At 43.5% G+C, this 25,701-nt stretch overlaps 1 protein-coding gene across 2 annotated transcripts in view; it reads right to left on the minus strand.

The window, feature by feature from the left end:
- The window catches only part of SCAPER (S-phase cyclin A associated protein in the ER), a 542,550-nt gene that overhangs the window by 33,690 nt on the left and 483,159 nt on the right, over positions 1-25,701 (minus strand). For both annotated transcript variants that reach the window (XM_075345474.1, XM_075345473.1), the window contains exon 28: positions 22,231-22,380. In XM_075345474.1, the coding sequence (XP_075201589.1) occupies positions 22,231-22,380 (150 nt within the window). The remainder of the gene's footprint in view (positions 1-22,230; positions 22,381-25,701) is intronic.

Genomic DNA, 25,701 nt, shown 5'->3' on the forward strand with positions numbered 1-25,701 from the left:
ACCCTAATGGGAAAGTCTTCCCTGAAGACATATTTTATCTGGGAATTGAGAATTATGAGAATGAACAATCAATCCTAGTGGAGAAAGAAGCAGATTTCTCTGATAAAATACATTACAAAGATTCCCATTTCCCTATGTACTATTTATTTATTAAAAAAAAATTAAAGGACGGAGGTTTTGAACAATCTGAAAAACAATTTTCATGGATAGGATATGGACTAAATTATTCAAAAATTACTGATGACACAATGACTAAACATTGGTGAAACTGAATCAAAACCACTGATGACACATGGACCATTTTTGCATGGGAGAAAAATCATGCATGTCCAAACGAGGCAAGCTGAGAAGCAGAAGAGTAATTATCCTTCTTTTCTCTGTCCTTAGTGTAATACCAATCCGTATTTAATATGTGCATAAACGTCAAAATCACTACCTACCACTAGGCTCTGGCATTTCAGTAGAGAAGACATGGATATGTGGCATTTTTCGCCACTGAAGTGTCTGAGCCTATTAGTGGTAGCAGCTCATGTTACCCATTGCATCTACCGTAATGTCGACCACTTGCATTATACTATACTCAAGAGAAATATTTTACTTCAAATAAGTTAAAATTAGGTTTGCCTATATATTTTTCAGACTTTTTCCCCACAAACTACTAAAAATAACAAATACACAGACTTTATAGAAGTGCTAGAAATCTAGGTGGACCTAGCTGGCTGAGATAGTGATGCACTGCATCTCATAGGGATGTCAGAAAGGCTTCCGGACACATCTGAACGGTTCATAATTATAAATAAAACATATTGAAAGCATCCGAGCTGGAAACATAATATTGGGTACGTGATACCACTGGTTCCAGATCACTTCTCCCCTCTGGCAAGTGACAAAGGCCAGGTAATAAGGATTAAATTGTTAACACCTCCAGGTAACTCTGCACGCCGTACACAGCTACAGCAGCAGGTAATTGAGGGAGACAAGAGCTTGTGACATGATCCATTACATCTTGGGCAATGGGGGAAGTTAACTACTAGCAAGTCAAGATAGCATGAAATATAGAAAATAAAGCTTCCATTTAATCAGATTTTAATCTATTGCAGGTGAAGTCACGTATACCCTAAGAATTATGGAACGCTGGACAATGGGATTATTTCCGATATCTCCAATATTTGCTGAACAAAATATAGCATAGTAAAATAAATATAATATAAAAATGTGTTTATTTGCTCTTTTTTTATTTTTGCATAATTACAAACAGCACTTTTTATACTCATATCTAATTCAACGTCTTATATAGGCCACTAGCTTTATTATGTGCAAAATACTTCAAATGTGCAAATGATGTGCTCAGTACGTGTACGGATTAGCTTACAATCATGTCTCCCTAAGTGAGACATATATCAGCTTCTTCTGTCCTCACCCACTGTCTTTTCCCCCTGGATCTTATGTAAGCCTTGGTGTGCAGGGCACTTACTCTTTTCACCACTGCCACTCTTGGTACCAGTCTGTCACTCTGAAAACTCTTGTTTATTGATCTTGCTTGTTTTTATTGGTTATTCATATGACGTATTTTAACCCGTAGGCTGGGGCCACACGGGGACTACTGCGATCCACTTGCATGACACTTGGCTCGTGCTGGCAGTACAGCAGAGCCGAGTGTCATGCGTGTGTCCTTGCAACTGAGGTCCGTTCATGTGAGCAGACATCAGCTGCGGGGGGCGGGCCGGCACTCAGGAAGGGAGGGAGGGATTTTTCTCCCTCTCTCCTGCGTAGTCGGCTATTGCCATTCTCGCACTGCACTGGCAGTACACCGGTGTACCGCGAGTGCAGTGCGATTTTTCTCTCACCCCATTCACTTGAATGGGTGCGAGAGAAAGAGTCTCAGATTACAATCGCAGCATGCTGCGATTGTTTTCTCAGTCCGATTAGGGCTGAGAAAATAATCGCTCATGTGTGCTGACACACAGGCTAGAATTGGTCCGAGGGGAATGCGATGTTTTATCGCACTCCATTTGCACTGTTTTTCTCGCCGTGTGGCTTAGGCCTAATAAGAACAGTACCCTTAAGGCCTAAGCCACACGGCGAGAAAAACAGTGCGAGTGGAGTGCGATAAAACATCGCATTCCCCTCGGACCAATTCTAGCCTGTGTGACAGCGCACATGAGCGATTATTTTCTCAGCCCTAATCGGACTGAGAAAACAATCGCAGCATGCTGCGATTGTAAGCCGTGTCTCTTTCTCTCGCACCCATTCAAGTGAATGGGGCGAGAGAAAAATCGCACTGCACTCGCGGTACACCGGTGTACCGCTAGTGCAGTGCGAGAATGGCAATAGCCGGCTACGCAGAAGAGAGGGAGAGAAATCCCTCCCTCCCCTGATGACTGCCGGCCCGCCCCCCGCAGCTGAGGTCTGCTCGCACGAACGGACCTCAGTTGCAAGGACACACGCATGACACTCGGCTCTGCTGTACTGCCAGCACGAGCCGAGTGTCATGCAAGTAGATCGCAGTAGTCCCCGTGTGGCCCCAGCCTTAAAGTTAAAAGTACATATCATAAACTATATAACAATAAATAACATAATGACAAAGGGCATATAACATGGGGAAAAAAGTAAGAAGCTATGATCCAGCATGCACAAAAAGAAAAAAAGGTTGACGTCCTGACTGAAGGAATAAAATCTTCACAATTTATTAAAATGTTAAAAAGCTGTATAAACAGGAATGTAACATTTGACGCGTTTCAAGTCTGCTGTGCTCTTAGTCATAGAGCATACTTTGTAATGAAAAGTCAAAAAAATACACAGGGGACTAATAAAGAAGTGTCTAATAAAAGAACCAGAAAGTATTAATAGTACAGTATGGTAAGTACTTACTAAATGAAGAAAACACAATTATAGACAGAGTATGGTGAAAACAAGGAGAAGAGAGGGAAAACTGAAGTTGCTACCGAGACCACAAAATTCTTATTATTTATTATTATAGCGCCATTAATTTCATGGCGCTTTACAAGAATCATCCACAATTACCCAAATGTGATTCCAGGTCTTACAATTGTACTACTATACAGGACAAGTGAAGTTCACGAGTGTTACTGAAGGTACTAAACATAACTCAGAGGTAGATGGGGTAATCTATGTGGTCCTAAATCCCACCAGAGACAGATGTAGAGCTAAGGGGCTGATGTCACTATAATTATGCACATCATTAGCCGCTGTTACGCTGTTAAGAGATGTTCAGGATTCTGCATGAGGTCCTGTATGGCACATTCCTAGCTAAATACTCCATTCAGAATAGCTTTCCTGATATGCCTCTGGTCTTTCTAAATCCTCCTCTTCAATCTTAAATCCCAGCACAAAGCAACTTGTGAAACATTTTTGACAGATGATGAGTCAATCTTAGTGTCTCAAAATTTCCCTCCTCTTTACTGAAAGTAAAAAGAAGAGCAATGAGGTGTGGGCAACCGGTGGATGTGAAAATATGGCGCAACATCCTAATATCCATCAACAAGAGCTAAAATGAAGCTAACTCACCAATTAAACCAGGTCATAGGGGTATAGCTAACAAGCCTTCAAACTCATAAGGAACATGACTACTTCTTGGGAGTATAAAAGTCACCAAATAAAGCTCCAGTAAATGAAGATAAACCGTGCAGTCCTTAACTTGTGACACTGATGCCCACTTCATCTGGAGGGTCGAATTATGGAAGATGTTAGTCTTTGATCATTAGCGAAATTGACAGCATGGGTAGCGTGGTAGACAGAGATGAGCGTGGAGCAGAACTGTGGAGGGCTTTGTGGGTGATAAGCTAAAGTGCAATATATACTACTTCATTTTATCTATTATCTACCTAATCACACATATTGCTTCTCTGTTTATTCCAATCCTGGTTTATCTACTGCATGAAGAATATGCTTCACAGTAAAAAACTGACAAAGCTCTAAACACTTAAAAAAGAAGTCTCTCCACAGAACTCAGATAGCTGTTAGCACAAGCCCCTTATAAACTGGTTAATTGGTGTACAGAGGTGAAAGGTGGCTTTTTATGTTGGGGGAAACAATAGGATTGGACAATTTTAATAATGGGAATTTCCTTAAGGTCAATTATCACTGCACGATTGTCATGAACAAGCATTCGGAAGAACATTTGTTCACAATTTTTGGGCAATCTAAACAGGCTGCTGATCACCCAATAAACAAACAAAACACTCATTCATTGGGTTATGTGATCTTGTGTGCTGCCCAAAAGATCATCGCCCTCAGCACTGCATTGTCCTGTTAAACCTATGTAAGGAGGCTACTGAGCAACAGCTGACCAGAAAGGATATTGCCGATTGCAGTCATAAAAGGGAATCTGTTAGCAGGTTTTTGCTATGTAAGCTAAAGACAGCATGTTGCAAGGGTTAAAACATACAATTCAGGGATGCCTATCTTGTCAAAGTCTGATCTGATATTTATTTACTATTTTTATTTAAGCAGCAGGACTTCTCATTGCTTGGACTACAAAGTCACAGGCACGGCAGTCCGGCATGCCCCCTCCTCTGATAGACACCTCACTGTCAATGTACAATCTCTATAGAGAGCCTGGAGTGTGTGTGTGTGTGTGTGTGTGTGTGTGTGTGTGTGTGTGTGTGTGTGTGTGTGGGGAGGGGGGGGGGCAGCTCTCTCAGCTCTGCTACTTGGTTAAATCTAAAAAGCTCTGACTGTGTCAGAACAGCTGCACCCTGTGATCTAAATGATACATCATAGGATTCAGAATCTCTTTGCCTTCATTATGCTGCTATCTGATGAGGTAGCACAAACCTTCTGATAGATTCCCTTTAACTAATGCTCATTGCTTATCACACAGTGTAAACTAAGGCTGGGTTCACACATAGCGACAACGACGTCGCTGTTACGTGACCATTTTCTGTGACGTAACAGCGACCTTGTAAGTCAAACACAGCGACGCAGCAGCGATCATAACGTCGCTACATGTGCAGAGAGCAGGGAGCCGCGCACACTGCTTAACGCTGGCTCCTTGCTCTCCTAGCTACAGTACACATCGGGTTAATTAACTCGATGTGTACTGCAGCTACATGTGCAGAGAGCAGGGAGCTGCGCACACTGCTTAGCGCTGGCTCCCTGCTCTCCTAGCTACAGTACATATCGGGTTAATTAACCCGATGTGTACTGCAGCTACATGTGCAGAGAGCAGGGAGCCGCCACTGGGAGCGAGAGCGGCGGAGGCTGGTAACGAAGGTAAATATCGGGTAACCAAGGTTTCCCTTGGTTACCCGATGTTTACCCTGGTTACAGCTTACCGCAGCTGCCAGATGCCGGCTCCTGCTCCCTGCTCGCTTCATTTCGTCGCTTTCTCGCTGTCACACACAGCGATGTGTGCGTCACAGCGGGAGAGCGCCTTTGAAGAAAATGAACCAGGGCTGTGTGTAACGAGCAGCGATCTCACAGCAGGGGCCAGATCGCTGCTCAGTGTCACACACAGCGAGATCGCTAATGAGGTCACTGTTGCGTCACCAAAACCGTGACGTAGCAGCGATTTCGGTAGCGATCTCGCTATGTGTGAAGCACCCCTAACTCTTAGGACGGCTTTGCACGTTGCGACATTGCACGTGCGATGTCGATGGGGTCAAATCGAAAGTGACGCACATCCGGCGTCGCAGTCGATATCGCAACATGTAAATCCTTTTTGATACGATGAACGAGCGCAAAAGCGTCGTTATCGTATCATCGCTGCAGCCTCCGACATTTCCATAATGCCGGTGCAGCGACAGGTGCGATGTTGTTCCTCGCTCCTGCGGCAGCACACATTGCTGTGTGTAAAGCCGCAGGAGCGAGGAACATCCCCTTACCTGCCTCCCGACTGCAATGAGAAGGACGGAGGTGGGCGGGATGTTTACATCCTGCTCATCTCCGCCCCTCCACTTCAATTGGCCGCCTGCCGTGTGACGTCGCTGTGACGCCGCACGACTCGCCCCCTTAGGAAGGAGGCGGGTCGCCGGCCAGAGGGACGTCGCACGGCAGGTATGTGCGTGTGAAACTGCCGTAGCGATAATAATCGCTATGGCAGCTTTCACTAGATATTGCACGTGCGACGGGGGCGGGACTATCGCTGCAGCATCGGTAACACATTGTTACCGATGTCGCAGCGTGCAAAGCCCGCCTTAGGATTGACCTTCAACATCAGATGGGTGGCTTTACTTGCTTATTGGAGCTACGTTTCATTTGAGTAAATAGCACAGAGGATACAAAACCAGGCAAAAATACTACACAATATACAGAGCTGAGTCTGGTAAAAAATAATAATAATAAGGGGTTGCAATGCTTGACAGAATACTATAGTCCCTTCAATCAGCTGACTGTGGGTGCGCTGGGAGTTGGATCACTACTGATCTTATTTGAAGGATAGCCAGTCATTATGGTAGTGGAAAGTCAGTTCTAAGTTTCAGTTTGCGGTATTGTCTCAGAGTTTGCAGTTGGAACGTGAAATGTTGCGGGAATATCAGCAAGTCAACGCATAGGTCAGATTGTGAGCTATCGGATCTCTATTTTGATCAAATGTATCAAGAAAAACACGATGTCTACGATCATCTTAAAGAGAATGTATCAATAGAATAAATAATGACCTATGATTTAAATCAGGGTTTTGGGTCAAACATTTTAAAAAAAAAATATTTGTAATTTTTTTTAGTTTTATATCATGATCTATTTTATTCTCACACTTGTAACTTTTTTTTCAGGAAGTTTTTCACAAGTCTGATCCACCAATTCACATAAAATTCACATCTCCCCTTCCCTTCACAATGATCTTTGCACACGCTCATTATATGCTTCAATTCTAAAGATCGGGCCTGCTGCTGCTTATATACATGTTAATTTCTTGAAAGAACATGAAAGTAAGTGTGCATCCAAAATAGCCCCAGGAGCCAGTGTGAAAATAGAAAAAATGTCTAATTTCAATAGTGAATGTAATATAGAAAAACTACAAAAAACAATATCGACCCCACCCAAAAAACAAACATTTAACACAAAAATTTGAATAAAAACATTTCATTTTCTCAAGACACATTCCCTTTAAAGTGGTTGTCAAAGAAATATAGCCAACAAAAAATACATACATGTAAATGTATAAATACCTGATTATTTATTAAAGAGGTTTTCCACTACTAATGTGACTGCCTCTCATTTGTCCTAACTATTCCTCACTAACACTTTCCCAATATACTTCTTCTCCCTGCCCTGCTCCTGTAATCTGATCTCTCTGTGGTGTGCATATACCTTTATTAATGTTCTAACTTTGATCTCTCCGGTCTGGAGGCCGCAATACGACAAACTGAGCAGGGCACGTCACTGGTGGGGCCATGGCTGCCTCTTTGTGAGTGACAGCAATCTGGGCACGCATGCCCTGATTAAACTTCAGTCTACTTTACAGTATGGGGCTTTCATATGACAATTGCTGTGGTGTGCCGATCATTAGATAGTATATCACATATCACTGCTGACATACTATCTTCACTGTTTCAGTCTACGAGGCTATGCTGGAATAGAGATAGAGGATACATAGGTTTGTGTGTGGAGTAGGTTGTTTTCTCATTGCACATAAGCGTTATCAAGCCAAACTGTAATTGTAATTTCAGCAGAACATCTGTGTCTGCCTTTAGTACCTTGCTCCATCTCCATAAAATGTTACGAGCACCAACTGCCATCTCCTACCTCTGTAACGGCAAAATCTGTCCTCATTAAATACAGATTTTACCCTTAAATTGGGACTGAAAAATCAATCCAGGAGGTTAAAGAAGATTTCTCTGAAAATATATTACAAAATTGCTTATTTTCATGTTTACTAATAATGTATGAAATTAAAATGAATGCATTGATAGATCCTTTAAAAATAAATAAATAAATAATTAAAATAAGCTAATTTTAATTTTTATTTCACTTGCAGCTACTGGTTTTATGAGGTCAATTCAAATGAAGCAACTGCAATGGAAAGAGAATGAGAATGAGAGCAGTTCTGCTATTTATATGTGAGGCCGCATGGCACATTTTATAAAAATATTTTAGTGTAGGACTGCTTCAAATGAGATTTGCCGTGACGTGGCGAAGCAGCTCAAGAAATTGCAATTTTTTGCCAAAAATCTCAAAAAAATTTTTTATAATGCAGTTTGGAATATTTGATGCCTTAGTGCACATTGGTGCTGGCTCTTTGTTGTTTCTTTGTTGAATTGGTCGGTGGTTGACCTCCACCTTGCTATGCACCCCAATTTGGGATGTATTCCATCTGTATAGATTTTGGCGTTTGGTGACTGTTCACATTGGGTCATCAGGCTTTGTCCACAGGCTATATATATACTTCATGCAGCATTTGCTTGGACCTGTCCCGCCCACAGCCATGACTCAGTCATGGGTACGGGACTGCAATAGACCAGGTGAGTGCTGCTGAGAGCAGTTCTGCTATTTATATGTGAGGCCGCATGGCACATTTTATAAAAATATTTTAGTGTAGGACTGCTTCAAATGAGATTTGCCGTGACGTGGCGAAGCAGCTCAAGAAATTGCAATTTTTTGCCAAAAATCTCAAAAAAAAATTTTTTATAATGCAGTTTGGAATATTTGATGCCTTAGTGCACATTGGTGCTGGCTCTTTGTTGTTTCTTTGTTGAATTGGTCGGTGGTTGACCTCCACCTTGCTATGCACCCCAATTTGGGATGTATTCCATCTGTATAGATTTTGGCGTTTGGTGACTGTTCACATTGGGTCATCAGGCTTTGTCCACAGGCTATATATATACTTCATGCAGCATTTGCTTGGACCTGTCCCGCCCACAGCCATGACTCAGTCATGGGTACGGGACTGCAATAGACCAGGTGAGTGCTGCTGAGAGCAGTTCTGCTATTTATATGTGAGGCCGCATGGCACATTTTATAAAAATATTTTAGTGTAGGACTGCTTCAAATGAGATTTGCCGTGACGTGGCGAAGCAGCTCAAGAAATTGCAATTTTTTGCCAAAAATCTCAAAAAAAAAAATTTTTATAATGCAGTTTGGAATATTTGATGCCTTAGTGCACATTGGTGCTGGCTCTTTGTTGTTTCTTTGCAATGGAAAACAGAGTTTAGAGAAAAGCAGAGAAATATATTTTTATTTCTTCGTTTGTGTGTGTAAAAGTTCCTATCGCCTCAATCTCGGCACAACAGACAATTTCTTTGATTTTCACATACTACGGACTCTTCTATATAAACTGCAGCCTGAGCCTAGAACTGTTTATGAGATGCATTTCTGTCAGATTATTTACAAAAGGGCTGAAAAAATGACTCTTGACGTTTGTGCTCCCTCTTGAAAGTGGTCTGTGAATTCTCTGCCTGTGTATAAACAATCTGGTGTGTTCAATCAGCAGAGTGTCACAGCTAGGACTCGGCATATGGAGGTCACACCATGGTGAATATTCAGGCTAGCGAGTTCCAAATTTCATTAACCCTTTGACTTGCAGGACTGAATAAAGCACATCAAAACCAGTTCTGGTCTCTCCTGGTCAATGATGACGTTTATATACAGTAGTTCAGTCCATTTATCTCCTCTTCCCACAATCACATACAAGATTTCTCCTGTGCATCCCCCATACTCTGGAACGCTCTACCTCAGCATATCAGACTCTCCCCTACCGTGGAAAGCTTCAAGAGGAACCTCAAGACCCACCTCTTCCAACAAGCCTACAACCTACAATAGCCCTCAGTCCAGTAGACCACTGCGCAACCAGCTCTGTTCTCACCTATTGTACCATCACCCATTCCCTGTAGAATGTGAGCCCTCGCGGACAGGGTCCTCTCTCCTCCTATACCAGTCTGTTTTGTACTGTTAATGATTGTTGTACGTATACCCCCTTTCACTTGTAAAGCGCCATGGAATAACTGTCGCTATAATAATAATAATAATAATGTATAAATGTGAAATTCCCTTGTTTCTCTTTACACACTCATGAACCGGATGATAAACCTTTGGCTGTCTGCAGTCACTACCACGGGCAGCAAAATCCTGCACGCAGTGTCTGAGTGCTGCCACAGGATATGTGCACACGTTAAGTACTGGCTGCAGGTTTCTGCATCAAAACCATGTGTCTTGGTAGGAAAAACTGCAAAAAAAAAGTTATGCGATTTTGATGCTTTTTTCCCCAGATTCATTAGAATGGGTGAAACACATTGCAAAAACTCTGAAAGTATTGCAATGCTGCAGATATGGAATTACATCAAATAATAAGAAACGTGCATGAGAATTTTGAAATCTCATTCACTTTGCTGGGACAGTCAAATGCTGCATTTTAAAAGTGCCAGATTAACATACACAAAATGTTAGCATTTAACTACTGATGGAGTGAAGAAGGAAGAAATCTGTATGAAGAAAAATGGCCAAGGCCAGTAAAGTACTAGGAACTAAAAATGGAATTATAACTTGGTATCGAGCTGACTTACTGAATTTTATGTTGTGTCCGGCACAGTATGGGAAGCACTATTATGGGCCCCAACTAGGATGGTGAAGTGAATCCTTGTCATTAAATTAGTGATTAACTACTTAGACAAGCCCCTTTTCAAGCGTCTGCCCCGTTAAAATGAAAACATTTATACTCCCCTCCAGTACTGGTGCCGATGCAGTGGTGTTGGCTCTCACTCTCCTGGGGCTCACGTGTTACATGAGCCCCATGCCCAATCAGTGGTGGCTTCCCGCGCCCCACCTTCAGATGTATCAGCCACAGCTCTGACTTCATCTTGATGTTGGCTTTGTCCAAAGGCGCGGAGAAGAAAGTCTTGGGAGAGTGCCTACACCGCATGAATGGCGCCATCACCAGAGGTGAGTATAAGTGTTATTATTTCTCAGATTGAAAAGTAGACAATCACTAAGCTCCTGTTTACCTTTTAAAAAACGTTGGAAGCTCACCATACACTGTAGATGATTAGCAGGTTTTGGAAGACAACCGAAGAGTTCCAAAACCTCCATAAGAACATTAGGTCTGCAGTCTCTTGCTTTCATATGGTCACTGAACGTCTTGGTGTCACAGAACATTTGTATAATTTAGAGCAGGACAAGTAAAGGACAAGTATGTGTATGTACAGTACCTTGCGAAAGTATTCGGCCCCCTTAAATTTTTCAACCTTTCCCTACATTTCAGGGTTCAAACAAAAAGATAAAAATATTAATATTATGGTGAAGAATCAGCAACAAGTCGGACACAATTGTGAAGTTGAACGAAATGTATTGCTTATTTTAAACTTTTTTTAAAAAATAAAAAAAATGGAAAATTGGGACGTGCAATATTATTTGTCCCCTTTAAGTTAATACTTTGTAGCACCACCTTTTGCTGCGATTACAGCTGCAAGTCAATTGGGGTATGTGTCTATCAGTTTTGCATATCAAGAGACTGAAATTCTTGCCCATTCTTCCTTTGCAAATAGCTTGAGCTGAGTGAGGTTGGATGAAGAGCGTTTGTGAACAGCAGTTTTCAGCTCTTTCCACAGATTCTCGATTGGATTCAGGTCTGGACTTTGACTTGGCCATTCTAACACATGGATACGTTTATTTGTGAACCATTCCATTGTAGATTTTGTTTTATGTTTGGGATCATTGTCTCGTTGGAAGACAAATCTCCGTCCCAGTCTCAGGTCTTTTGCAATGGGGAGATAAGGTATGCACACCAGTGACTATGTAAGGGGAATACATGGAATAGCAGAAACTGCTGTGTGAATACTGACTTGAAAAATCCAATAGCTATATGAAGAGTGAAAATGTGAAAAATGGAATCTGCATTACTGCCATGAACATATGAATCAAGAGAAATTTAGCTACTGAATTGATCAATGCAATAGAGCCCCAACACTACGCCAAAGTATTTCTCTACGTTGGGGTCCCTAGCTTGTGTGTGTCCTCTCATGCAGTTAAAAAACTTACCGTGTATGGGAAGCTGAGACCCAGGCTATTTATGCGTATTATATGGATTGGCAATAGGTGTGGTGGGGAGGGTTCACAAACGAAAAACTACTAACAATAACGAATAACGTTTGGAACACCATTCTAAGTCTGAACTGGGTGCAAAAAACCTAAAAAAACATCACTATGGGGAGATAAGGTATGCACACCAGTGACTATGTAAGGGGAATACATGGAATAGCAGAAACTGCTGTGTGAATACTGACTTGAAAAATCCAATAGCTATATGAAGAGTGAAAATGTGAAAAATGGAATCTGCATTACTGCCATGAACATATGAATCAAGAGAAATTTAGCTACTGAATTGATCAATGCAATAGAGCCCCAACACTACGCCAAAGTATTTCTCTACGTTGGGGTCCCTAGCTTGTGTGTGTCCTCTCATGCAGTTAAAAAACTTACCGTGTATGGGAAGCTGAGACCCAGGCTATTTATGCGTATTATATATATACGCATAAATAGCCTGGGTCTCAGCTTCCCATACACGGTAAGTTTTTTAACTGCATGAGAGGACACACACTAAATTTCTCTTGATTCATATGTTCATGGCAGTAATGCAGATTCCATTTTTCACATTTTCACTCTTCATATAGCTATTGGATTTTTCAAGTCAGTATTCACACAGCAGTTTCTGCTATTCCATGTATTCCCCTTACATAGTCACTGGTGTGCATACCTTATCTCCCCATAGTGATGTTTTTTTAGGTTTTTTGCACCCAGTTCAGACTTAGAATGGTGTTCCAAACGTTATTCGTTATTGTTAGTAGTTTTTCGTTTGTGAACCCTCCCCACCACACCTATTGCCAATCCATATAATACGCATAAATAGCCTGGGTCTCAGCTTCCCATACACGGTAAGTTCTTTAACTGCATGAGAGGACACACACAAGCTAGGGACCCCAACGTAGAGAAATACTTTGGCGTAGTGTTGGGGCTCTATTGCATTGATCAATTCAGTAGCTAAATTTCTCTTGATTCATATGTTCATGGCAGTAATGCAGATTCCATTTTTCACATTTTCACTCCTCATATAGCTATTGGATTTTTCAAGTCAGTATTCACACAGCAGTTTCTGCTATTCCATGTATTCCCCTTACATAGTCACTGGTGTGCATACCTTATCTCCCCATAGTGATGTTTTTTTAGGTTTTTTGCACCCAGTTCAGTTCAGACTTAGAATGGTGTTCCAAACGTTATTCGTTATTGTCAGGTCTTTTGCAGACTCCAACAGGTTTTCTTCAAGAATGATCCTGTATTTGGCTCCATCCATCTTCCCATCAATTTTCACCATCTTCCCTGTCCCTGCTGAAGAAAAGCAGGCCCAAACCATGCTGCTGCCACCACCATGTTTGACAGTGGGGATGGTGTGTTCAGGGTGTGTTGCTTTTACACCAAACATATCATTTGGCATTGTGCCCAAAAAGTTCGATTTTGGTTTTATCTGACCAAAGAACCTTCTTCCACATGTTTGGTGTGTCTCCCAGGTGGCTTGTGGTAAACTTTAAATGACACTTTTTATGGATAGCATTGAGAAATGGCTTTCTCCTTGCCACTCTTCCATAAAGGCCAGATTTGTGCAGTGTATGACTGACTGTTGTCCTATGGACAAACTCTCCCACCTCAGCTGTAGATCTCTGAAGTTCATCCAGAGTGATCATGGACCTCTTGGCTGCATCTCTGATCAATCTTCTCCTTGTTTGAGATTAAAGTTTGGATGGACAGCCAGGTATTGGTAGATTTGCAGTGGTATGATACTCCTTCCATTTCAATATGATCGCTTTCACAGTGCTTCTTGGGATGTTTAAAGTTTTGGAAATCTTTTTGTAACCAAATCCAGCTTTAAACTTCTCCACAACAGTATCACAGACCTGTCTGTTGTGTTCCTTGGTCTTCATGATGCTCTACGCGCTTTAAACAGAACACTGAGATTATCACAGAGCAGGTGCATTTATACGGAGACTTCATTACACACAGGTGGCTTATATTTATCATGATCAGTCATTTAGGACAACATTGGATCATTCAGAGATCCTCAATGAAGTTCTGGAGTGAGTTTGCTGCACTGAAAGTAAAGGGGACGAATAATATTTCATGCCCCAATTTTCAGTTTTTTAAAAATTTTAAAATAAGCAATACATTTCTTTCTAATTCACAATTGTGTCCCACATGTCGTTGATTCTTCACCATAAAATTTAAATTTTTATCTTTAAGTTTGAAGCCTGAAATGTGGGAAAAGGTTGAAAAAAAATCAAGGGAGACGAATACTTTCGCAAGGCACTGTAGGTTGATGTGGAGATACACATGGATCAAGTAGAAAGTGTTACATTAATGGTAAAATAGCCTAGAACAAAAGAGTGTAAAAAAAGAAAAGACAGTCATCGGCCTTAATGCTCTGCACACAGGTCAGAGAAAATTAACACCAGTAACCTTTTGTAGAAGTCAAGTTCAAGTTTTCAACAATAACCAATTAGATTTAATTTCCTGACAAATCCTTCTACTGAAATGATAGGCTTTATTTAGATCCTGGAAAATGCAAATTAGACATTCTTCAATTAAGTAAATTATGTTAATTATAAACAATTCCATATGGTCAAACCATAAACACATGTGATAATTAATAAGAAAGCAGGTTCTACGTTGGGGATCTTTCACTGTGACTCCCCTAATGTAAGCAGCTCTGGCTCCAGTCCCCTGTGGAAGAGGGCAGCTAATAGATTGCTTGCTAATGAATTGCCTGCCAGGCTTACAATAGGTACAGATTTGTGCACAGCAGGTGACCAGTTGTGACTAAGGACAAGAAAGTGATTACTATTAACAGAGTCATCTATCTGGTCAGAACGATCACTGTTTCATTCATGAGCTCTCAAGGCGTTAACACAAAATATACACAAACTAATAGATACACAAATATTAGGCAATTGAGTATTTTGACTGTCATTATTTTCTGCAGATTTTCCAACTCCAAGATGTATAAACTTGAATGTTTTTTGGATGAAACAGATTAGGTAAGGTGTATTTGTGTTATAAGTGAGCATGAGGTCTTAAGGTACCGTCACACTAAGCAACTTACCAGCGATCCCAACAACGATAGGGATCGCTGGTAAGTTGCTAGGAGGTTGCTGGTGAGCTGTCACACTGCGACGCTCCAGCGATCCCACCAGCAACCTGACCTGGCAGGGATCGCTGGAGCGTGGCTACACGAGTTGCTGGTGAGCTCACCAGCAACCAGTGACCAGCCCCCAGCGCCGCGTGGAAGATGCTGCGCTTGGTAACTAAGGTAAATAACGGTAACCAACCCGATATTTACCTTGGTTACCACCGCACGGAGCTACACGTGCAGAGAGCAGGGAGCAGCGCACACTGAGCGCTGGCTCCTTGCTCTCCTAGCTACAGCACACATCGGGTTAATTACCCGATGTATGCTGCAGCTAAATGTGCACAGAGCAGGGAGCAGCGCACACTGAGCGCTGGCTCCCTGCTCTCCTACTTACAGCACACATGGGGTTAATTACCTGATGTGTGCTGCAGCTAAATGTGCACAGAGCAGGGAGCAGTGCACAATGCTTAGCGCTGGCTCCCTGCTCTCCTACTTACAGCACACATCAGGTTAATTAACCCGATGTGTCCTGCAGCTAGCTACATGTGCACAGAACAGGAGCCGGCAGCACAGGCAGTGAGAGCGGCGCAGGCTGGTATCGAAGGTAAATATCGGGTAACCAAGGACAGGGCTTCTTGGTTACCCGATGTTTACATTGGTTACCAGCCTCTGCAGGAGCCGGCTCCTGCTGCCTGCACATTTAGTTGTTGCTGTCTCGCTGTCACACACAGCGATCTGTGCTTCACAGCGGGACAGCAACAACTAAAACATGGCCCAGGACATTCAGCAACAACCAACGACCTCACAGCAGGGGCCAGGTTGTTGCTGGATGTCACACACAGCAACATCGCTAGCAACGTCACAAAAGTTGTTCGTTAGCAGCGATGTTGCTAGCGATGTTGCTTAGTGTGACGGGGCCTTTAGGCTATGTGCACACAGTGCAGAAAGTTTCTGCAGCAAATTTGCACGTTGTGGCAAAACAGTGCATCAAAAACCAGATCCGTTCTTTGGTGCATATTTTTTGGGGGGGGGGGGGCAAGGAGAAATGAGAGAGAAAGAGAGAAAGACAGAGAGAGAAAGAGAGCGCGAGAGAGAAAGAGAACTTAGGTAGTGGTCCAATCCGATGCGTGTCGCTGCTCTCGGTCCAGCGCCTACTCTATCTTGTGCGATCTCCATCCTTCTACTGAGGGCCAAGGAAAGTGCACATGCACAGGAGCGTGATGGAATGACACAGGACACATAATGCATACGGCGCTGGGCAGGAGGATGTTGATCGCACAAGATGGAGGAGGCACCGGAGCGTGAGCAGCAACACCCAATGGACTAGACCGCCCCCTCGGTGAATATTATAAAGGTGTTGTTTACGTTATACAGAGCAGCCTCGGCTCTTATATACAGCATTCTGGATTGCTGTATGTAAGGGCTCACTGGTGGTGCTTCAGTTCATAAGGGAAAACCCTGGTGACATGTACCCTTTAAACATGAGCCATGTATGAGGGAGTCGGAGTAGTAGAGTCGGAGTCAGGGAAATTGAGGAGTCGGAGGTTTGGCTTACCAACTCCACAACCCTGCTAATAGTTGCCAAAAAATTCTGCACAAATAGATATTCTCCTAAGAAAGACAAAACAGACCGCAGTGTAGTTGTTCAATAATAAAATGAATAATCAAAAATACAAATTGCATAATAATTGTGCACACAGTGTATAAAATGCAATCTAGTCCATTGACTGGTGGTTCTAGAATTGATGACTTGCATTTAGACTTGGGTTTCTGGAGCTGAAGTAGTGATTGTAGTAGAAAAGCATCATGACTAGGTAGATGTGTTGGTGCATGACCTCAGTATGGCATATAAACTGTGCTAGAGAGCCTTCACTTCAGTGGTATTGGATTAGAAGTGTGCTCTCACTCTGACAATGGTCAGACAGCTCTGCTAAATGGGATCAGCTGCATCAAGCCCAGGGCAGAGGAAAGGTTACAGCCTTTAGATCATTTAGAAATGTGTGACAATGCAGAGCAATAGTATTATTAAGATCTCAATATAATGTACAGTCTCAAGCTGTCATTCTAGTAAAGGAAAATGCAAACGAAAAACTAAATTACTTGCTGATAATGGGATTTTCCAGAGCCCATGATAGCACTACATGAGAGAAAGATCTGGCCCACAAAAACAGAAAACCTACTGAATAAAAGGGTGAACCTCTCCCCCGCATTATTTGGGTTAGGCTGGGGCCACACGGGGCACTAGTGCGATCCTTGCATGACACTCGGCTCACGCTGGCAGCACAATAGGAGCCGAGTGTCATGCGAGTATCCCTGCGACTGAGGTCCGACTGTGCAAGTGGACCTCATCTGCGGGGGCGGGCCGGCGCTGCGGAGGGGAGGGATTTCTCTTCCTCTCTCCTCCGTAGCCGGCTATTACGATTCTCGCTCTGCACTCGCAGTACCGCAAGTGCAGTGTGATGTTTTTCTCACCCCATACACTTGAATGGGTGCGAGAGAAAGAGTCTCGTATTACAGTCGCAGCATGCTGCGATTGTTTTTTCGGTCTGATTAGGGCTGAGAAAATAATCGCTCATGTGTGACACACAGGCTAAAATTGGTCCGAGTGGAATGCGATATTTTATCGCACTCTACTCACACCGTTTTTCTCACCGTGTGGCTTAGGCCTTATAGTGCATGATAGAATCTCCTATCTAGTTATATACACAAGCTTTCACCAAGCACTAGCTACAATACCACATGAATTACACACCTAGAATATAGTTAGTTGCAGACCCTAACCAGTGTCGGGGGAATATAAGGGTGCTGTCATGGGCTCTGGAAAATCTTATTACCAAGTTATTTAGTCTTTTACTTTCCCCATGACAGCACCACAAGAGAAGAGAGATTTACAGAGAAACAAATCACTAAAGGGAGGGACCACCGCCTGTAGCACCCTTCTTCTATAAGAAATGTCAGCAGATGAGGACAGATCAAGCCAATAGTTCTAATAGGAGGTTGAAAGAGAGGTCCAAATCGCCACTTTACATATCTGGTTGATCAACACCTTTGCCCTCTCTGCCAAGGAGGTTGCAGCTGCTAGAGTAAAATGAGCCTTAATGTCTACCAGGACCACTAGAGGAAAAGGCTAAGCTAATAGCATCCCTAATACATCTTGCAGAGTATCCTTTGAAACCTTTAGGACTTTTCTAGGACCCTGAAAGACAAGAAACAGCAACCGACTCTAGCTCCACGGCTTTGTTACCAAAGATCTTCTGACATCTAAGGTGTAAAAAACTGCTCCTCCTTTGGGTTGCTAGGATTAGCGCAAAAGGAGGGGACAATCTTCTGACTTCCATGTAATTTTGAAGCTACTTTTGGAAGGTAGGTTGGGTCGGGCCTTAAGGTACCGTCACACATAACGAGATCGCAGCTTGGTCACAGTTTCAGTGATGCAGTAGTGATCCCGTTAGCGATCTTGTTATGTGTGACACCTACCAGCGATCAGGCCCCTGCTGTGAGATCTCTAGTCGTTGCAGAATGGTCCAGGCCATTTTCTTCAAAGGCGATGTCCTGCTGGGCAGGACACATCGCTGTGTTTGACACTGTGTGACAGGGTCACAGTGACTGCTGAGATCGTTATACAGGTCGCTACTGCGACCTGTATTGTTCCTGCATCGCTGGTAAGATCTGACTGTGTGACATCTCACCTGCGACCTCCCAGCGACTTACCTGCGATCCCTATCAGGTCGCATCGTTTTCGGGATCGCTGGTAAGTCGTTGTGTGTGACTGGGCCTTTAGAACAACCCTATCTTCAAACACCTGCATGAAGGGTAATTCTACTTATAAAGACTAGATATCACTGACCTTAAGGGCTGAAGTCAGTGCCACCCAGAATGTTGTCTTCAAGGTAAGATTTTTAACTTTTGAGTTCTCTAAAGGCTCCACGGGGAGTCCAGTTAGTGCCTCCAGCACCAAGTTCAGATACCAAGGAGACATCCTATGAATATACCGTATATAGGCCTTGAACTACCACAAGCTTTGATAAACCTAGTGACTCATCGGTTGCCAGGTCACAATTATACAACACTCCTAAGGGTTCGCTTATATCTGCATCTAAATATGCCAAGTGCAATGCGATAACAAAATTGTATTGCACTCACACCAATGTTAATCAATAGGTCAGTGCTTAGCTGCGAGTTTTCCCTCAGCTGGAATCTGGCAGAGGAAAAAAAAAAATCACAGCAGGCTGCATATGGTTGCGTAAAATGCCTGAGTCTCGCCAACACAAGTCAATAGTTGCAATAAAAAAAAACAGACGGCACATGGACCAATCCGTATGACATCCAATTTTTCTGGATACACTAGCTCTCTCTCTCCCACCAAAATCATATTAACTGACACATAAGCAATTTTATACTAAGAATGACCTTCGTTGCCTAAAGCAGCCAATTAAAGATCCTATTAATAACCTGTAGCAAAATAGAAGCAGAGCTGTGTTTGGTTGCTATAGGCCACCTGATAAATATCTAGGCTAATTGTCAAAACAGCCAATATATTGCCTCACACGTCCAAACAGTAAGTAAGCATTTTTTTTTGCGAATAGCTGTAAAGCACAGGGTTAAACTTTCCCCTCAAAACATAGTCTATGACGTTAACTGAGTCAAATCAGGTGGCTGCGCAAAATTTTGTGCTTGTAAATGTGACAGTGCGGATTAAGGGGTACTTTGCACGCTGCGACATCGCTAGCCGATTGTAGCGATGCCGAGCGCGATAGTCCCCGCCCACGTCACAGATGCGATCTCTTGTGATAGCTGCAATAGCAAACATTATCGCTACGGCAGCTTCACACGCACTTACCTGCCCTGCGACGTCGCTCTGGCCGGCGACCCGCCTCCTTCCTAAGGGGGCGGGTCGTGCGGTGTCACAGCGCAGGCGGCCAATAGAAGCGGAGGGGCGGAGATGAGCGGGACGTAAACATCCCGCTCACCTTCTTCCTTCCTCATTGCAGGCAGGACGCAGGTATGGAGATGTTCCTCGCTCCTGCGGCTTCATACACAGCGATGTGTGCTGCCGCAGGAACAAGGAACAACATCGTACCTGTCGCTGCAGCGAAATTATGGAAATGACCGACACTACACAGATCATCGATTTTCGACGCTTTTGCGATCGTTTATCGGTGCTTCTAGGCTTTACACGTTGCGACGTCGTTACCGGCGCCAGATGTGCGTCACTTTCGATTTGATCACGATGATATCGCAGTAGCGATGTCGCAACGTGCAAAGTACCCCTTAGTGTACATACACACATACATACACTCAGATTACCATTCAGTAGCATAGAACACTGTAAATGATCCTGTGAATGATTGTGGAGTAAACGTTGCTTAGAAATAAAACGCATTGTATACTTAACTCATACGCATGTCATATGGATGCTAGGTAAGAAAAAAATTGCACATTTGCATGACATGGAATACAAAACTGATTTCACTCAAACCATTTTTATGGTTGAAAAATCGGTGCAATTTAGCAGATGTGAGCGAACCCTAACGCCGGTGTCACACTTGCGAGTGCCTCGTGTGTATTTCGCACGAGTCTTGCGTTGCATCACCCATCACGGACTCATACTCTCCTCGCATGAGCGGGTCGATTGCATGCATCTCTATGCAGCTGAGACGCTCCTGTCCGGAGAGTGTGAGTCCATGATGGGTGATGCAACGCAAGACTCGCGCGAGATACACGCGAGGCACTCACAAGTGTGACACCGGCCTAAGGTTGATATCTGCACCCTGAGAGAGTAGTTGATAATCCAAGGTTTAACCCTTTCTATAGAAACTCTAGGATGGACCTTACCCGAAGCTCCTCACCTAGTTTATCCTGTGACTGGACAGAAACATTTTCCAGGTTCTACCATATATCTTAGTTGTCATGTGGTTCCCACTCTTAATAACCTTGGAGAAAACTCTTTCTGAATCAGAAGTAACCTCTAAAATTTCAGACTGTCAAATGCAGTCTGGTCGCTTGTGGATGCCAGACCAGACCCTGGCTGAGATCTGGGATTTCCGGTAGGATTCATAAATCGGTGACAAGACATCAGCCTCATCCATGAAAACCACAGTCTTTTGAGCCAGAACGTGCTATCAGGATTATTCTTACCCTGTCCTTCTGGATTTTCGTTATGGATGCTAAAACCAGCAATATTGGAAGAAAGGCATAAGCCAAATCGAATTCCCACGTAATTTGGAAGGCATCAACAATGTGAGGATTCTCCCTGGTAATTAAAGAGTCGATCTTTTTTTCTGTTTGCAGACAGGTCTATAGTCGGAAGTCCACATAGGTCCACTATCTCTAGTGACTGCGACTTAAGAAGTCAGCCTTGGCGTTTACCTTTCCTTTTATGTGTAGTGCAGTCAATGACAAGAGGTGTCTTTCTGTTAGCCAGAAAATGTCTTTCGTTATTGCCATCAGAGGCCTTGATCTTCTTCCCTCCTGATGGTTGATGTAAGCAACATTACAAAGCTAAGGCATTGAGCAAGAAGAGCAACTGTACTTTCAGATAACTTTTCAATATAAGCTGTATTGTGTGTACATGAGCTGTAACACCTATGCATGGTCATTATATGACTGTCCTGCAATTTCACCAATTTTCCCTCCTGAATGATCTCTCTCTTAATTTGTAACTGGCTCTGAGATGGTGGGAAGAGATTAGCTGCTATGGCTGCACCTGACAAAGGCTTCAGTCTACAGCCGAAAACCGGTTAATGTCTGAAGAATCTTCTAACAAAGGTAATACTTTTACAACCACCCACGAGACTTCTTTAACCTGGTGGACAGTGCACTCCTACATCCCCACAGCTCAGCTTCCAAATAGCCATATGTGGAACATTAACAGGAACATCAGTAGTTGGAGAACATAATTCACAAATGCAATATTCTCATGGCATCTATCACATATCATTTTTAGAGAATATGCCCCTATAAGACCTACCTTGGATACAGTGGTGTGATATTTGTTATAGATTCTCTTTTATATAGCATGCATGAGCACATGTACACAAGAACAGGGGTGTATGAAGATCATTAATCATTTCCTTGCTGAATGTCTGTACAAAAACTTCTCATATCATGGATAACATGTATAATTGCAGTTTTGTTACATACTGTGTAATGCTATCACTCACCTGATTGTCAGTATGATTCACTGTGAAGTACCCAACACATACAATGATCTCATGGAGGAGATCTTCACAGGTGTATTGGGTGCAAAACCAAATCAGGGAACTGATCACATGTCGAAATGCAAGAGACAGGCCCTCCGCACCTACAACAGACTGAGAGAAAACAGGAGGGATCTGCTCAGAGAACATCATAATTGGTCATGTAAAGAGGTTCACGCAATATTTTAGACGATCTTACAACAGAAAATGGCACAAGCCAAGTGACTTTATAGCTCTATAGTGTGTGGTATCATTTTTGTTCTGTAAAGGTATCTAAAATTTTGGCAAACTTGAAGTGGGCTCTACAAGAAATGTGAAAAAATAAATCAAATACTTTCTTTTGCTAAATAGGGGTATTTAGAAACATATTTAAAAGTATGTTTTATCTAGTACACTTTCAGGATTTTAAAGATGGGAACTTCCATCTAGCAATGTGCAGCTGTCCTAGGATGGGCTCTGTGAATTGCATCTGCTAGACAGACATCCTATCTGCACTGCACTAACACTGTCAGGCTGACTGAGATGGATGTTCATTCACAGTCAGCTAATGAAAGGTGTTTACCTTCTCCTTTAGTCCACTCCATTCAGTGTCCTGTCAGGTGGACTGAACAGAGGAATAACCTGACGTATTGTCTTGAGCAGATATTCTTTCCTTCTTTATGCCAGAAGCCATCTCTAAAATCCTGACTGAGTGCCCTAGCTAAAACATTCTTTTTTTGCTAAATAAAGGTATTTAAAAAAAAATGTAATATATAAATGTGCATTATTTAAATTAACTTATTTTATAACAATTCTCAGAGTGCCCCTTTAATAACCTTACTATACTATAGTTTCTAACAAGGCCATTGGTGTGACCAGGAAATACTTATGGCCTTTTCACAGAGGCACTAATCATTGTCTCATGGAAACATGTAGCTAATCGGTCAATGTACCACAAATACAGTTTGGATCAGACAGAGTAAAGCCTGCTCTACACGTTGCAATTTCGCATACAATATCGTATGCGATTTGCAACGCCCCCATCGTATGTATGGCACGTTCAATTTGTTGATCGTGCCGCACAAATGATTATCCCCCGTCACACGTACTTACCTTCCATACGACCTCGATGTGGGCGGCGAACGTCCACTTCCTGGAGTGGGAGGGACGTTCGGCGTCACATCAACGTCACGCGGCAGCCGGTCAATAGAAGGGGAGGGGCGGAGCTGAGCAGGATGTAAACATCCCGCCCACCTCCTTCCTTCCGCATTGTGGGCCGGGAGCCGCAGGACGTAGGTAAGATCTGTTCATCGTTTCCGGGGTGTCACACACTGCAATGTGTGCAAACCCGGGTACAATGAACAATCTGACGTGCAATTCTAGAGAAAGGTACGATGTGTATGCGATGAACGTTTTAACGTTCAATCGCAATCGCACGTACCTGTCACACACTGCAATGTACCTTACAATGCCGGATGTGCGTCACTTACGACGTGACCCCGCCGACACATTGTAAGATACATTGCAGCGTGTAAAGCGGGCTTAAGAGGTCCTTTTCACACATTGCATTTTTGCATCGTTTTTTTTTTTCTGCAGGCAAAACCTGCTCTCCTGTTAGTAAGAAGCAGACTTTGCTGTGTTTTTACTACTTTTTTGGTGTGGATTAAATGTGTCATTTGTCTACAGTATGTTTGAGTTAGCTTTATTCCCCAAAAGTCAGCAATAACGCATGGTTGCGGTTTTTGCACTTTGTCATTGCTTTCTATGGGTAAAAAAGTGCTGCAAAACACTGAAAGTATTGATATGCTGGGGCGTGGCCTGGACCTCATGTAGAGAGGAAGCAGCGTGGGTGAGCTCCTGCCTGGATCCTGAATTATCCTGCACACCGGCCTTGCTGACAGGCACTACCGACCCTGGAGGGCTGCAACACAACTTATAACACCCAGGGAAGCGAGCACAGCCAGGATATGCCGACCCGCAGCAGCAATAAAAGGGACAGAGACGCGCAGGAGCGTGCCTCTGAAGAATCCAATATGGCGGCGCCGGCATCCACACCATCCCGAGCTGGAGCAGTGGGAGTAGCAAGCAGGTTGGAGCGGTTTGCCAGAGTGGCCCCTGGCACAGAGCCTACCTGCAACGAGGCACCCGATGGCAGCGCTGAACGGGCCCTGGAGCAGGGAGAAAACATACCCGACAGTGAGACTGTGAGTACCCTGGGCCTTGCATGTTCAGCAGCACAAGGTATGCAGACACACAGGCCTGTGCTGGCAGAGGGAGGAGGGGGAGATGTGGAGCAAACAACACCTGTTTTCACTGAGGCCATACTGAGAGACATTCTGGCAGCAATTAACTCTTGCAATACCACATTGGCCACTCTAAGCAGCCAGATGGGAACTGTCACCTCAGATATGGCCTGTATTAAACGTGAGCTGCAAGGGGTGACTGTCAGAATGGGGGAGCTGGAGGAAAGAGTGAGTACAACAGAGGATAAATTACCACCAATGTCACGAGAGCTGGGAAAGGCCACGCAAAATATCTCCACACTGCTAAACAAGGTGGATGATTTGGAAAATCGCTCCCGCAGAAGTAATTTGCGACTGGTGGGGGTCCCAGAGAGGATGGAGGGCAATGACCCACTGAATTTCTTTGAAAAATGGCTTAAAGACACCATGGGAAAAGACATACTATCCTCTTTCTTCACCATTGAAAGGGCGCACAGGGTCCCTGCGCGTGCCCCACAGCCGGGAGCACCCCCACGTCCTATTCTGATTAAACTACTGCACTATAAAGATAGGGACACTATCCTGCGCAGAGCCAGAGATATCAAAGAACTTGCAATTGATGGGAGGAAGATATCAATATTTCCTGATTTCTCCATGGAAGTGCAACGTAAAAGAGCGCAATTTATTGAGATCAAAAAACGACTGCGCAACCTGCAAGTGCCATACTCCATGATGTACCCTGCTAAGCTGCGGATTGCTGCGAACGGAGAGACTCATTTTTTTGATACGGCTGGGGCGGCATTGTCTTGGCTGGATATCAATGAGAGATCCCTGAGGAGGAAGAATACCTGAGATTTCCCTTTCTGCCGCCAGGCGTTGTTTTTGTTTGGGACGCTATGCTGGTGAGCTCATTACAGTTAAATTCATCTAGGATCCAGGTTGGGAGACGGCCGGTTCATTGTGGACACCCGCTGCACTAGCGAGTTGTGGACCCCCTCCCTGCATGGACTTGGGGCGTGTTTTTAGCCCTGATTCTCTCTATTTGGGAGAAATGTGTAAGATACACTTGATTTTGAGGGCAGGGGCACTGCGCACTGGTGTGCGGAGCCCTATCTCTCTCCTTGTTTTTCTTGTTTATTGTTGTATGATGCAATCTGTTTGGGAAGTGTGGTGTGCCTCAGTCGTGTCGCTCAACCTAATGTTTTTGAGAATCGGTGGAGAACGCCTCTCTCCT

Source organism: Anomaloglossus baeobatrachus, chromosome 4 (assembly GCF_048569485.1).
Source record: "Anomaloglossus baeobatrachus isolate aAnoBae1 chromosome 4, aAnoBae1.hap1, whole genome shotgun sequence".
Taxonomy (NCBI): domain Eukaryota; kingdom Metazoa; phylum Chordata; class Amphibia; order Anura; family Aromobatidae; genus Anomaloglossus; species Anomaloglossus baeobatrachus.